The sequence below is a fragment of the Anneissia japonica genome, unplaced genomic scaffold (assembly GCF_011630105.1).
Source record: "Anneissia japonica isolate Jap-2015-1 unplaced genomic scaffold, ASM1163010v1 scaffold1489_len2284818_cov182, whole genome shotgun sequence".
Classification (NCBI taxonomy): Eukaryota; Metazoa; Echinodermata; class Crinoidea; order Comatulida; family Comatulidae; genus Anneissia; species Anneissia japonica.
The window spans coordinates 1,780,669-1,796,793 of NW_022698455.1; the positions used below are offsets into that span (position 1 = coordinate 1,780,669).

General features: G+C 34.4%; 1 protein-coding gene across 1 annotated transcript; it reads right to left on the reverse strand.

Annotated features, from left to right (window-relative positions):
- Window positions 1-1,708: 1,708 nt before the first annotated feature.
- Window positions 1,709-16,080, reverse strand: LOC117102603 (kinesin-like protein KIF11). Its single transcript, XM_033242963.1, has 25 exons — window positions 15,900-16,080; window positions 13,952-14,081; window positions 13,684-13,781; window positions 13,297-13,375; window positions 12,614-12,796; window positions 12,366-12,490; window positions 11,896-12,053; window positions 11,365-11,443; window positions 11,048-11,240; window positions 10,656-10,744; window positions 10,195-10,282; window positions 9,900-9,992; window positions 9,669-9,764; window positions 9,039-9,246; window positions 7,843-8,015; window positions 7,290-7,418; window positions 6,768-6,935; window positions 6,338-6,430; window positions 6,164-6,225; window positions 5,520-5,619; window positions 4,948-5,127; window positions 4,337-4,559; window positions 4,063-4,208; window positions 3,814-3,918; window positions 1,709-3,173 (listed from the first exon to the last, which is right to left on the reverse strand). Exons 1-25 carry the CDS (start codon window positions 15,959-15,961, stop codon window positions 3,030-3,032), a joined length of 3,204 nt encoding a protein of 1,067 aa, XP_033098854.1. The 5' UTR covers window positions 15,962-16,080; the 3' UTR covers window positions 1,709-3,029.
- Between the last annotated feature and the right edge of the window lie 45 nt (window positions 16,081-16,125).

Consider the following 16,125-nt stretch of genomic DNA (forward strand, 5'->3'; position numbering starts at 1 on the left):
ACAAACAATTACAGGACAATTATAAGATTCTGGTCAATTCACATGTATGATAATCTCCATTATCTTTAAATTTCCGACTAGTTAGCGAGCCTTTGTCAGAATGCAACTATTGACCCGAGCGCTTGTGTGTGTTTACCGTACATCGATTCATTAAACTGGCGGCGCGTCTGCTTGTTGGCCGTGCCGTGATCGGCAATTGCGACGATATTAAAACTCTCGATAATGTTTATCAATGTAATACCGGTTAAGCACTTTATAAATGAAAACGAATTTGCTGGCGCGGAAATGATTTAATAGACGAGTTATTTTCTTGAAAATTGCACTTGTATTTCAATTTCCTTTATGCTCAATGGGAGGATATTTGGATGAATGTATTCGCGAGTAAGCCTTTGACGCAGAGGCAGTGGAGTATATCGCCTGGATGAACCTTCCTCAGTAGCGTGCGAGGTTAAATTGTGACTTAATGCATTAAAAAAATTATTAATTTAGAATAAATTACACAGAATTACCTTTGTTAAAACCATCTTCAATGGAAATAAAGTCAAACCTTAGCGTTCGTTCTACAAGTAATTAATTTTACGTAGGCCTATACATACACGATTAATGTATATTAATTTCTATATTCATATGTATATTTACGATATATACATATACGGTATATGTATATATATCTGTCTCTTATACACATCTAAAATAGCTTTGCTCTTCAATACTGTAGGCCTATCTCAAATACCGTACAGTACTTGCCGTTTAATTAAAATATAGGCCTTATCATTTTTTCCCTTTATTTTAGCTCTGTTTCTATCATTAACAATTTCACTGGAAAATTGGTAAATGATATGAGGCTCGAACCTAGATTTGCGAGTCATAACGACTTCACCACATGAGAGAGTTGTGGTGAATCTAAGTGCCAATAAACTTTGAATAAGATAGCCATAACACTGTACAGTACAGGTATTTACCTTTAAATCAAAGATTTAAAAGTTTTCAATTAATTCCTAACAGGAGCTTGAAATACATAAGTGCACTACAAAACAGGTATAGGGTGAAACATTCGAATGACACAGAAGTGCAAAAATTATTAATATAATTTGCAGGTAGAAGTAAATGTATTTTTTAAAGTAATAAAAATATAAGAATTGGTCCGGCCAAAGCCGGTGCGGTTCTGATGGCCCTGTGATGTGATGTGATCATGGCCATATTTAGGCATGTCACGTGTCTTTGTCAAATAAAATTTGATAGTGTGGACATGGCTTTAGTAGAGATTTTCATGTTTGACATCACACATTATGGAAAACGGAACATAAATTCCTTTGACTGCAAAACCACTTATGTTATATAGCGCATTAATGATATTTATGGCATAGTACTGAAGTAAAAACAAGATGATTGGACAAAAAAAAAATACACATTTGTGTAATTTAATACTCTACAGGTATTTAAATTTTAAAAATTGTAGATAAATGATATTGTCAGTAATATATATATAAAAGTAAATTATACTGTGCAGTATTAATATATAACTTATATGAACAGTCTACAATTTAGAATTTTGGGGATTGTTCTTCAATCTGTTTTTCCATTTGTAGTTTCTAAATATTCTTATTGTATTTTGCAGTTGCACGTTTAAAAAAATGCTGTACCCAGTTTTCTACTGTTATTAAACTGTTAGAAATCGTTGTTAAATAAAGACAATTAAAACACAAGGTTCTTTCTAAATGGTATTATTGTATCCTAGAGCATTGGCAAGTGATAAGTGGTTTGTAAATAAAATCAATGCAATGCATCACCAATTACAGACAAAAAATATAATATATTACATAAAAAACTGAACGTTTTACACCATCTTCATATAGTACAACACTAGGTGTCTTAATGAAAAGCAAAGATCTTACAATTTGCTAATAGCATGCCCACCAATTGATTGCTTTACCATAACATTTCTTAGGGCTTTTGTAAACATATATGCACAGTGTCTTTAATACAATTCTGTTAAGAAATTTTAAGCTGAAGAATAGATTACTTTACTATAACGTTTCTTTAAAGGATTTTATTGTACATATTTATGTTACAAAGTAATACCATTTATTGTTTTTTAAAATACAGTATATATATAAAAATGTTTATGAATTCCAAAGAGGAAGTTTGATGCTATCGATACAAGGATGAATATGATTAAGTCACCTAAAAGCATTTAAATTTATGATTTCAACATGATCGCCTTAAAAGTGGGTCACGCCAATAATCACAATATTATAAAAGCTGAGTAATTATAAACAAAATGTGCAAAATGTCCTTAAAGCATTGTCTACACATCACATCATGACCATATATAGGCACATCATGACTATATATGGGCATACAACAGTTTTTTTGTCAAATCAAATTTGATAGTCAGGGCTTTCTATATGATGTTGCACATTCATAATGTTAACAAGTATTTTCTTAAATCTTTAGTATGCAAATTATGGAAACAGGAAAATTATGGAAACAGGAAAACAAGAAAAAAATAACCCTCTTGGACAAAATTGACCACTGCACCAAAATATCTATAAAGTTAAAATATAGGGTTACAACACATTTAAATTACAATACCGTATATGTATTACATCATATGCTACGCTACATTTTATTATACACTAATTTATCAATAGTGTATGTGAAACCAACTACGATACTCTAGGATTAAATAGTGGGGACCTTACCCACTATAACTATATTTCTGCTTCTTTTCCTCTTAATTCAATATGATTTTGTTTATTTAAAAAATTGTTATACGATAATAGTCATAATAGTGCTTTAGTATCTTGAAAAATTAATATTGGAGACACCAATGTCAAATTCTAATGTGCATGTTTGTGGAATTGAACACTAATATGCAGTTAGCTGTACCTATTAATTGTATATGTTGCATAATTAATCTCAATCCTTAGCGAACTATTATAAATCAGTTGTTTTCCATTGGATGGTCAATAAACGTATGTACAATGAGAGTTTCTAACTTCGTATTTCCACTTTTTGAAAATATATCAATTTGATGGCGTGGTGTTCGTACTGCGTAGTGGCAGACGTGACTTAGTTTGCATGTTCCGGACCTTACCCCTCATCTTGCGTTTGCTCACGCTGGACATATCTTTTGGTATTACAAAATTCTCCTTACATTCAGTCTCGTCCTAAAATAAGAAAAACATATTTATAAATATTATACATACATTAAATATATTTAAATACATACAATTATATATATATATAAATATATATATATTTACATACATTTTGATATTATTTAGGAAACTTTCAAAGCAATTTTATAACTATTTAAATGACTAAAGAGCCAACTGGAAAAAAAGGGATTGGGGTATCAGGTTCTTAATAGGTAGTTTTCGTTAACCTTACGTTAACTTTAACGTTAGTACCCAACATGCAGCGCGATAGCTCCGCCGCTTTTGTAAACAAATGAAAATACGCATACGCAAACACGTAACTAACGTACGTTGAGCACGTAAAATCCTGAAATTAACGTACTCCGCAACGCAAGATGAATAAATTATGACGGCATCCGTTAACCTTAAGGTTAACATCGTGTGGTGAAAACTACCTAATAACCTAGATGAATCACTGAAACCCTAATTAAAAATTGGGAGGGGGATGGCTCCTAAAGTGAACTGAATCACTGGCGCTCTAACTGGAAACTGTTTGTGTGTATGTGGGGCGGCGGTTTATTTCCCTACACCCACTATTATTTAGTAGACTTGCTAAGAACAGTTGCCAATAAAGTATAATATATATTGAGTGTTGCATAAATTGTTTTACCTGTGATTGTGACAGATCGGAAATGTAACTTAGATTCTCTGAACTCCCCATACGCGATTGTGATAACGCTGATACTGGTCTTTCTGGACTAGAGCTCAAAGTTACCTATGGATAAGCAGAGCAGGTAATAATAAGAAATAAGGAAAACAAAAACTGTTTTAAACTGACATGTGGTGTGATGGAAAGCTTGATGAAAACAAAATGTATTTAATCTTATTATTTTTTTGAGCCATGGTTTTGAAATCTTACCTCACTATCTGAAAAATCCGGTAGAGGCAAGGCGGCAGCTTGCTTAACTTCATAATCCGTACGGAAGGTTTGCAAGATCTTTTCATGTGGAGATGTCTTGGACAGCTTCCTTGGATAAAGGAACTCCCTTCTCTGTGGTGTTGTGCCTGGTTTAAGACAAATACAGTAAATAGTGATACAGTAATGGAATGATAATTCAGGATGATTATATTTTTAGCAGGCATTAAGAATAAAACTGAAAATGAACTGATCCTATCAGGTGATGACTGCTAACCTGTTGGCATGTCTTTCTTCATCTTCATTGTTACAAAGTTCTCTGCCATTTGCGTTGTGACGGTAAATTCTTCCTCCATGCCCTCTGTCCATAATTCAAGATCTTCGTTCTGGTCTTTAAGTGGTCTGACTAAGACTGCCAATGATGTTTGCAAACCGTGATACTGATCTTGTACTGTATTGTGTGTTGTCCTCATCTGTTCTTTAAACTCTGTCTTCAGACACTGCAGATATATACATGTACAAGGGAAAGATATAAACAATAGTCTATATATCAGCATATCTTATTCATTGCGAGTTATATTTAATCTATTTCCCTAGTAGCTATAATGCCATGACTATGACTAGAGCTATTTGTTAAATTAATTTATTCATGTACAAACTTGGCTTCCTTGAGGCCACAGATAAATCTGTCATAAGAGAGTATGAAATAAACTAAAGAGTATAGATCTGCAAAGGTCTGACTGCCTTGATTTTGTGTGCACGCAACATTAAAAAAACATACTGTCATGAAATAGGGGGGCGTCTTGTTAGAATTCGAATAGATTTCGCTCGAAACTTGTGACAGTACTTCTTGAAATACGATTACGACAAATATATTATTTATCTTACATCAACACCAGCTGTGTGTTTCTCTGTTTCTTGTTTTACTGTTGTCATCTGTAATTCTAATTCTCTTTCAAGATCTGCCTTCTGTTGGTTGAAAACATCCACCTCTTCCTGGACAAAGTTCTTTAGGTTGCTTTCCAGGTTACAGTTAGTCTTTGCCGTCTCATCATGGCAGTCACATGCCTAAAACAGAAAACAAACAAATGTAAAGTTTCAACGGTATAGCTCTGTCCAGATTATCAAAAAACAGTTGTATGCCCATATATAGTCATGATGTGCCTATATATGGTCATGATGTGATGTCATCATGACCATATTTAGGCATGTCACATGTTCTTGTCAAATGAAATTTGATATTCTGGATAGGGCTTCTGGCAAGACTGAGTAGCACTAACATCAGAGGAGGAGGGGTAAACTTAAATCTAAAGCAGTGTTTTGAGGTTTAATTTTCTAATGGTGATGCTTGTATACTTGTAAAGCACGTAACACAAAACCTTGTCTATGCACTATGTGTATTGTAAAAATAGATAATTTTCAATTGATTATAGAAAATAAACACTTGAATACACACATACCTGAGCCATGTCCTCAACTATCTTATCTGTAAACTCTTCCGTTTGTGAGTTGAATTGAACTGAAAATTCTTCAGTAGCTGTAGCAATATGACCCACAGACCTGAAAAGCAGGTTTTATAAATTATCATTTATTATTATTTATTTATTATCTACTGGATACTGCTTCTGTAGTAGTAGAAACTTCCTACAGCTGCAATCAGTCCTTCATTTGAAGCCACTTTATCTTGTTGCTTGCGAGCATCCTTAGCTCCCTTTAGTTTCTTGCCCGTTCTATAAATTTTCCCATCAGTGCCTCCTTGATGTCTGCTCGCAGAGTGCTCAGTAAGTTTGTACAGTGAAGCCCTCTGCGAGCTTGGTACTTTCTGTTACATAATTATAAGTGTTCTTGCATGATACCCATTTGGGACAAGTTTAAGGCATTTTTTGTGTGACTTGAATATAATAACAAAAATAATAATATAGAGGACAATGATGATGACAATGTGAACAACATGATGATGATGATGATGGTAATAATTTTTATATAGCACTGTTTGAATGTGTTGGTTACATACTGAGCCATGCAGAAAGTGTAACCACCGCCAGTTTTGCATTTATCTTATAAAAACCGAAATTTTTTTGTTTTTGTTTTTAGCATTACTTACTCCTTTACTTCTGTTTTAAGTTCCTTTGCCTGATTTATCACCCTTGTTTGCTGACTTTGTAACTGAAAAAATAAAAAAATTGAGAAACATGTAAAGGTTGTCCACCATTTCAAAAGTGACATTAAATCTGTAGATGTTATAATATTTAGGCGGTAAACTGAATTAGTAACTTACGCTTTCAACGCCGGTTCTGAGACTGCTGTACTGTGTCACCATCAACTTCTGAATCTGCTCTGTAACTGCTGCAACAAATGCTTCTTGTAACTCCTTAAACATCGACAAAACATTTACAGAATTTAGACAATATACAATCGAGTAAGTATCAGTTAATACACTTGTAAACGAAAAGATGGAACTAGTTTGGCTGATTTTCTTTACAAAAGCAATCTCATTTGGGAATCACCAGTTAAAGTAACAAATTAATAAAATTAAAATAAATAAATAAATAAATAAATACAGGTCTCCCTCCAATTAAAGACCACTTTGGGAATGGGCTTTTCATGGTCTTTAGCAGCTCTGGTCTCTAATTAGAGAATATAACAGACATTTGTTAGTATGGGAACCACAGAAAAATGGTTTTAATTGGAGCATAATGCAATTATACCTGGCCTTGTTTTTCCGAGTCCTCAACAAGTTGCTGTGCTGCCTGTCGTTGCTGTTCAAGTTCTGTTGCTTGTGTTTCCAGCTGAGTGCTTGCTAGGCTTGTGAAGTGCTCTAGCTTCTCCTTCTCCTCGGCAACAAACTGCCTCATGTGCCTTGTCTGCGTCTCACGCTAAAAAGCAAACAACTTGTTTTATCCAACCAATATAATATAATGCAGTAACAGCATGTTTCTAATTGTAGACTGCTGTCCTTTTTCTACATTAATTTGGAAATTTTACTTTTTATCAGTTTAAACTGATTACCTGAAATCTTAGCTGTTCCACCTGTCTTTTTTTTCTTGCAAAAGTTTTATTGAGTTCTCATAAGCACATAAAGCTCTCCGCAATATGTTTCCTACAAGTCGATCATTATTATTTGTGTGGATGGAGAGCATAAAGTCACAAATGAATACAATTTTATCACCAGCATGAAAGTGGTTCAGAAGAGTAGACATCAATTGATGTGTGTATCATATATTACTTACTTGTTCTCTAAGTCTGCCTTTCCATTGGCCCAAAGCCTGGGCATGGACGGACAATTTGCCTTGGATGGTCCTCATACATGGTAGAATTGTGTCAGACAAAAATGATTGCAATGTTTTTACATTTGTTTCCTGAAGCAGTGAGGGAATAAGTAAGAGAAAGGGTTATCATTGAAATTCTGAAATGATGTCAGATAAGATAATAATAGTATTTGTAAAAGTTGTACAATTGTAAAACATTGTGACTTAGAATTATAGGATTTTAAACCAAAGACACTTTGGTTTAATTTTGGTTGAAATTAAAAGGTGAGCATCTCAATCAATAATTTGCTGTTCACACTAGCAAATTGTATGCGACACATTTGTGTGATGTGCCCATATATGGGCATGATGATGTCATATTACACCCAAATATGGGCATATCACATTGAACTTAATGTTTTCAGGCATTCTGCAACCTCCTCAACCCATGTATTGTACCGCCAATAATTATAAATATGCTGATTATTCAGATGATTAGACTAAAACATAATGAGTAGATTAAAACAATGCTTACATTGTGTTTCTCAGTCATATTCAACATTTCATTATTCCACTGTTCTGTAGTCGAACAATATTCCTGATTGCTTGTTGCTAGGTTACAGAGTTTCTTCTCAGTGTTGTCTACAATTGTTGACAGTGTGTTGCAAAGTTTATTCATCTCCTCAGATCTCCCAGTAAGGTCATTATCTAGTATAAAATGTTTTCAAAAATGTGAATGAAATGAAGGGCAAAACTAATAATCTATAGAGGATTTATGTTTTCCAGAATCACAATTGCAAGAGAAATTTGTAAAAAATGTTTAAAAAAAAAACATTTTAAATATGGTATTACTCAAGTGAATGTTGTAATGAACTTTTCCAGAGTGTGAATCAAACTTAACTGACCAATCAAAATAGGGCCAGGAATACGTGTATGTCCTACAAAAATATGTGTATGTCCCACCAACACACATTGTTACGTATGTTTTGCAGGACCTTAGCAAAAATATCAAAGGAGCATGGCTTAGTGGATAGGTTCATTAGCATTTAGCCTGCATTAAGTCTTAATGCATGTTCAAATGTAATCATTCTGAAATATTCATTAGCAACTTGCTTAAGTTGAGCCTCATAACCTCATTTAAGTCTTTGTTAGTGCATAATTCCTCATGTAGTATTGAAAGATAATAACATAGGATACAAATTGTGTTTTGTAATGACACATTTTTTGCTCTTGTTTCGCAAATATATTTTTTTACAGATCATCAGAGGAGGGTGGAAAAAAAATATTGTTTTCTTATTTAGCAACAGTTTTTCTAAAACCATCCGAATGCTAACTGGCCAAAAATGAAATTATATTTGTATTCCAAATCATCATTATTGGCGGGTGGCAGGTTCACTAAACAAGGTACAGAAAAAGTCTCGCCTAACAGTTACAATATAACACGCAAATCTTGTGTAAATGTGGGTGTAATTACTGCCAGAAAAAATCTATTCAGATAGTATAATACATACACCAAGTATCAAAATGTCGGATTTCAATATTTCGACATTAATTATGTCATCATCAGGAATAAATATGTCACCATTATCATTCCTGATGATGACATAATTAATGTTGAAATATTGAATCCCGACACAATGGCGTGCATTTCGATACTTGGAGTATGTATTATACTATCTGATCTGAGATTAATCAGTGGACCTTTCGGTTTTCTGAAAAATCTATTCCTACCAAGATTTTCCTGGTGTTGCTCAATGTATTTTGTTTGCTTCTCGCTGAAATTCGTCAGACTTCCGTGAAGACTCTGCATCTGAGCATGGAAGTTGTCCTGGAAGGTTTTCTGCGCATTATTGTTGTGTTTCTCCACTGCCCTTTTACGATCTAGTTTGGCATGAAGTCCTTCCACATCGCTTGTACTCTCCTTCGTCACACCCAGAAGCTAGATATAAAAAAGATGTACAGTTAAACTTGCCTAAGTCGAATAATTTCTTATTTTACTTATTTTACATGCCAAACTGTTGAGTTTTCCATTAATTAACAATCTGTATGTCAAATTTTATCTAAGTCTAAGAAAAAATTTTCAATGGCATTGTGGATTCAACTTAGGCAATTTCAACTGTATATAATAATTCACAAATTCAAAGCATAATTATTAATAAGGTGTCCATATGCTTCATAACATTACTTTGGTCATTAGATGACTTATGTATCACATATGTGGTGAAATATTCCAATATGTTCCCACTAGTAAACAATGCATCGGGGCTAGCAGGTACCAAATTTTAACCCTAGGTGGGGAGAGGAAGTGAAACCTTTCTTATTGTAGAAAAAAATATACTTCTGTTAACCACTTATACTCACACTAGTTGCTTGTGAGTAGAGTGACTTCTCGGTAGTAACGTGTTTTGACACCAAATGCTTTTGCTCGTCACGATCTTGAGTCGTGTCCCTCAAGACCTTAAAAAATAAAACAGTGAAACAAATAAGTAACTAGCTTGCAGAATATACATGAACTGCACTGGGAAAAACAATTGCCAACAATAGCAGTTAAAGCTCAGTTGGAAGCACTTTCTAGTGGAATAATTTTCTCACCTTCTTTGTTGTGGTTAAATTTGCTTGTGTGTCTTCCAGTGTTTTGGATGTTTCCTCCAACTGCTCTGACTGAATGAAATACATTTCTTGAATCTGAAATTGAAGAAAACTAGTAAGAATATACTAAAAACATCTTTGCAACTGAAAAAAATTAAAATAAAATGTATCAAAAAGATTTTTGATAGCGCAGTAGCTTTTAAGCCAAGTCCAGACCACCAAAAACATGTGACATTTCTATATATGGTCATGATGACAATGATAAAGAGAATCCAATATGGTGGACAGAGCTTCATACCTTTTTCAACTCCTCTTCCAAAGCTTCAATGTTCTCTTGCTTTTCTTTAATTCGGTCTTGTTGTGATGCAATTTGGTTTTCCATAGACCTTTAATAGCAAACAATTTGATTACCAAACAATATTATAATGATTTTGTCCAGGACAGAATGAGAGTATTTTTGGAGTGAAACAAACCAAGGAAAATCCACTTTGACATGGGGGTGGTCCTTTGCAGTTGCACAATGGACCAATTGCATCTTATCTAAAAGGTGGTGCAATATTGTAATTTGTATTTCAGCCTTTTAGCTGAAACACACTTGAAGTAGCGACTGGAAGTGAACTATCGCGCTAATGTTACATAGCTGTTCCATTCAATGACCAGAGTACTAACGCGAAACAAGGGCATAGGAACCTTTATGCGCTATACAATAATGGTTACATTATTTTTAGAATCTATAATTGGAATTTGAAGGCTTCTTACTTATAATTTTCTTCTGATAAAAATATTCCATTTTTCTCCCTGGCAGCTATTAAGTCTCTCCTCAGTCTCTCAATCTCCTCTGTATACTCCTAAAAGACATGGTTTTTTTCAGAAAATAATAAACATCAAATGCATGCATAGCTCTTTGTATATGAATAAACATGAGATGTGGATATATCTTTGTATGAATATAAAGATGTGGGTATGACTGTATGAATAAACATGAGCTATGTTGGTTTGAGTTTCTATATTTAGTAAACAAGGTCATAAGATAGTACAAAAACAAACATACAGATTGATTAAATATCTTATTATATTTGATTGTTTTACTTCGTATGAATAAACATGAGTTATGTGGGTTTTGTATGAATATTTATGAGGACAAATCTTACTTTGATGAGAGTGCGTTTGGTAAGCTTCTGGTTTACTTCTGGTCTGTTTGTGATGTTCTTGGCCCGATGAGCATAATCCAAGGTACTCAGTGTTTCCTCAAGATTACAAGCAACGGGTGAGATGGTAGCAATGATGGACGTTTTGGTTCGCCCACCCAATGAGTCTTGCAATAGACGTGTCAGCTTGCTTTCTCTAAGGAGTCATAAATAAAAACTGTATGCTAAAACAGATCAAAACTTTAAAATATTAAGTGCAACTGTGACACAAATTTGTGAGATTGCCACTTTTGTGTTGAGGTTTTGATTGAGTGTCTTACCTGTAAGGGACGTGAGGTGCATGCTCTACCAGAGCTGTGATGACTCTACCAAGCGTCAGTAAACTTTGGTTAATGTTACCTGAAAAGACAATTATAAAAACACTGCACTTATTATATTAATTTAGGAATTAATTATCTTACAAAAGCAGAAGGGTCACAGTCGTCAACAATTAGTCATGGAGAGTCCCTCCTCTAATATTGGGTGAAAACAAAACAAAAACATTTTCAAATTTACAATGCATTTACTAGATTATAATACTATAGTAAGAGGCGACTTCCATTTCGCAGTATGCCGGAGCACACATTTAAATGAGATATATGAATATTTAATATTTACATACTGCTTAAAGCAAGATAAAAGTGGATTGCACATGTCTTCTTATAATTAATATTAATTAATATTTAAAATATTTCATTTCTGTGTCTTCAGAATTTAAACCTAAAGAATTCTGGGCTATGTGATAGTACCCTGGTGGTAATGACAGTATTCATTTACTTTTGTTTACTTGGTAGGTTTCCCTTTCTACTTACCAGCTTCTCTGGCACGCTTGTCTACAGCACCTGACCTTCCAATGTTCTCGCTACCTGCAAGGTCAACAAGATTTAACTTGCCAATCTTGAGAAGCTCCTCCCCATCTATGTTGTTCTCTTTCAGGTGGATTGTCAGGGAAAATACAGAATGGGATCGACTATGAGGAGATAAATAAATGAATTTAGGTTACTTCTTCTTGCATCTGTGATGACTGGAAATGATTAAACACAATAGAGATTTTGCTCACTGCCTCACGAGGTAGATTTTACACTGAAAGTTTATACAGTTGAACTTGCCTAAGTCGATTCCAAAATGCCACTGAAAAATTGTTCGACTTAGATAAAATTCGACTTACAGATTGTTAATTAATGAAAAACATAACAGTTTGGCATGTAAAATAAGTTCGACTTGATTGACGAAATGATCCGAGTTAGGCAAGGTCGACTTAGGCAAGTTTAACTGTACTAACCTTGAATGGGCATTCATCAATGTAGCTGCCGTCTGTCGTTTAGCAGCCCCCTTCTCTAGAATGGAGTACACCTCATCCTTGTTATGAACAACAACCTCCTCTAGGCCTTGAATAACCACAGAACCCTGAAACGAACAATATCACATGAAATATGTCTTAAATCTAGCACAGTGTGACAATATATTTTTTTAGGTCAAAAAAAAAAATGCTTTTTGATAAAATATAGGCAAAAAAGATAAACAAGGAACCTTTCTTGTGGCATCTTCAAAAATTCTTAAACGCGGTGTATCATCTGTTGGGGCGAGAAGGTCAAAGAGTTCCTCGTTGTACAGTTCGAGATACGACACACGGATGGAAAACTCTACTTCCTGGTCCTTCAGTTTATCAAAGATCTGATGCATGGAACGGGGAATCACACCAGCCAGAGGATCCTGGAATTGGAAATTTTAGGAAACAAATGAGGAAAAAAATATCAAAGAATAATATAATTATAATACATAATATTATTAATAATATTCATATAATCTTTATCTAATATAACATAAAAAAACCAATAATATGAATATTAAAATAATAATAATAATTATGCAAAACTCATGGTATAGTACTGTATTTGTATTTTGAGCAAAATAAATTCCTTATGCCCTATCCAGACTATCAAATTTCATTTGACAAAAACTGTTGTATGCCCATATATAGTCATGATGTGGCTATATATGGTCATGATATGATGTAATAATGACCATATTTAGACACATCACATGTTTCTTTCAAATAAAATTTGATAGGCTAGACAAGGCTTCAAATGTTTGACCAAACAGAAATCTGAATTTCAATGTGCTAATGTTGAAGTAAACATTGCATATAACTTGCAAATGTTTACTACTTCAGTACACTTTGCAATAATATGGAATATACATGTGTGACTTACCTGTTCCCATGACAGATCCAAATCTGGAGATCTTTCTCCTTCCATTGTAAATGTTTTACCTGTGCCTGTCTGGCCATACCTACATTATAAAAACATTAAATTAGTAATTAATCATAATACTGTGATTGGCTGTCAAATGGATTTTGTAAGAATATTCCTGTATTAGCTTAATACTTTGTGAGGAATAATTTTTATTTATGTAAGTGAAAATGTAATATCTCTGGCATTGTGACAAATTTTCCTATTCAATTATTTTTTATTGTTTATTTATTTCCTGGCTTTAGCAATTGAATAAATCAAATTTGTAAGTAAAATTTTGAAAAAATTCAAGTGCTGCACTTTAAAAATTGTAGACAAGCATGTTAAAAATGAAAGCTGATGACTTACGCAAATACAGTACAATTGTATCCCGCCAACACTTCATCCAAGATAGGTGCAACTACTCCTTTGTACACATCAACCTGCTTTGCTTTTGGACCATAAACCTAGACATATATAAAGAAAGGTCAACATATTTTGATTATAGTAAACAACTGAAAATACCTTTTTACCTTAATACTAATAGTACTGTAGTTTGATGAATATTCATCTATCAAGGATGTAATTAATATAATATTACTAGTAGTAGTAAACCCTATTCTCTTACAAACTTTACCTTGTCAAAGCTGAACGTTTTGTTGATGGACTTCTCTGCTACTTCCATGTTTACTACGACTTCTTTTTTGATAGAATTGGTCTCTACAACTTTGTGTGATCCCTGCTTCTTTTCTGTGTTACTTATAGGTCTATAATAGATTCAAATAGAAAAAAAGTTTTGGGTCAGTTTCAAGGTGACTGTCCGCTGTCAGGACTATTCTATGCAATTACGATTACAGAAGCTTTTTACTATTTGAGAGCTGTAACTGTGTTTAGACCAAATCTACCAATAGACATGAAATATTTACCCATTGAGTTTACCTATGCTGATGACATTTATTTCCTTTCTGAACTCAAGAATGAACTTGATAATATCTTGCCAATCGCTATTGAAGTTTTAAAGATTGTAATTGGATTGGACTGGATTGGATTTATTCAGTGTAAACACCAAGGATACCCCACAAAAGTCTAGAAGACTTATTTCCAGTGGGGTCCTTCTAGTGGTGATTGCGCAGTACACCGGGAGACAATCCCCTACTCTTTTCCGAAGAGTGTACTGCGTTCTTTAACGTGCACATGGGCCATAAATGCACACGGGACCACCGGCTGAAACATCTCATCCGAAAGACGGTGTGCTATTGTAGCTTGTATTTCAGCCCTCTAGCTGAAACACAAGGAGAGGCAGTGATGGGATTTGAACCAGGGACCTAGAGATCTCCACGGTTCAGCGCACACACAGTGGCTACCAACTGATTAGCCGACTGAGCTAAGCTGCTCTCTCAATTTGTTTATAAAGGCAAGACAGATTTTAACCATGGGTTTATTGATTGTAAGGAACCAGAGTTAGAAGTTCGAAGATCTCATAAAGTAATGGGTTAGACACCACAAAAGGTATAAAACATAGAATTATATATTAGCAAATGCAGCATTTAATAGCCTAAATGGATGAAACATAGATTATATGATGTATTATTATTGGTGGTGTCTGTATTATTTATACAATTCTAATAGCTGCTCTGTTCCTAAAAAAGCTATCATTAGGAAAATAATTATTACTTGTCATGTCAGTCCCACTTAAGAACCATTATATAAAATTGTAAAAAATCCCAGATGGATAACAAACTATGAGGTAACCAGTGCTAGACCTCTGAAAGCATGAATACACCATGTAAGTCAAGGTGCTTGGTCAATATACTTAGAGTGAAAGGAAAAGAAGGAGATTAACCCATAACTTGCAGCATCATTGTGCTGAATTGCGTATGGGCGTGGTCTGTGTCTACCTAGCAGCCCTAAAAAGAGGCGCTTCATGATGGTAACTACATGTTCACTTCATTCCACAACGACAGAGGCTGAAATGAACCATAACATCGTCAGGGTAACCCCCTATTCTTCCGAAAGATGAAATGGGTTCTTTAAAGTGCACACGAGCCAGATATATACACTGGACCTCCATTTTAAGTCCTTATCCGAGATGACTTGGTGATCCAACCGAGCCATGAGCGAGGATTGGCTGGAACCAACACACAGATGTTAAGGCTGTCTGTAGCTAGCAGTGCCCAATCCTTACCACTCGGCCACTTGATTTGCCAATGGGATACACGTAACAAACAAGGATATGCCTGCACATTCTGCTTTGGTATTTGCTGTTGATGTGCATTTTGATCAAAAGTCGTGTAGAAAAAAATCATTCAATGATTCAAAGCAATAATAAATTCTGTATTTTTATTTTTAGGCCGAGGCCTAGCCTAGGCCTAGCAGGTGGAGATTTAACGTATAGAAATTCACAGATAAAACCTAAGAGTAGCTTAGGCCTATCTATAAATACTACACTTGACTTAGGCTAGCCTAGGCCTACAGCAGCCTGCAGGGTGGTATTGCTGCCCACATCAATAATCATTCATGCAATCCCTGACTCTGGCTTAGCATTGCTAGAACAATAAGTTCGGAAATAAATGAACAATTGTTACCTGCACCGCACCACCACTTGGATATGTTTCTCTTGCGGCGCCTTGCCATTTTGCTTCGACATTTTGTAATGTTCAGTGCCCTTACAACTTTATATTCCTTGATCCTTTTTTGTTGTCCTCCTATTTCTTCGACATACAGCAAACATTTGAAAATTATCCACCCGATGCAAATGTCCCACTTTAATTGAAATTGACCAATCAGGTTTCAGAACACTTCATCATTCCA

Bases quoted from the DNA above. Each gene is read 5' to 3' on its own strand.
- LOC117102603 (XM_033242963.1), bottom strand. From the start codon at position 15,961: ATGTCGAAGCAAAATGGCAAGGCGCCGCAAGAGAAACATATCCAAGTG. The intron at 14,082-15,899 runs GTAACAATTGTT...AATCTATTATAG, and splicing joins CAAGTGGTGGTGCGGTGCAG to ACCTATAAGTAACACAGAAA. The intron at 3,174-3,813 runs GTAAAACAATTT...TTCTTATTTTAG, and splicing joins CCGATCTGTCACAATCACAG to GACGAGACTGAATGTAAGGA.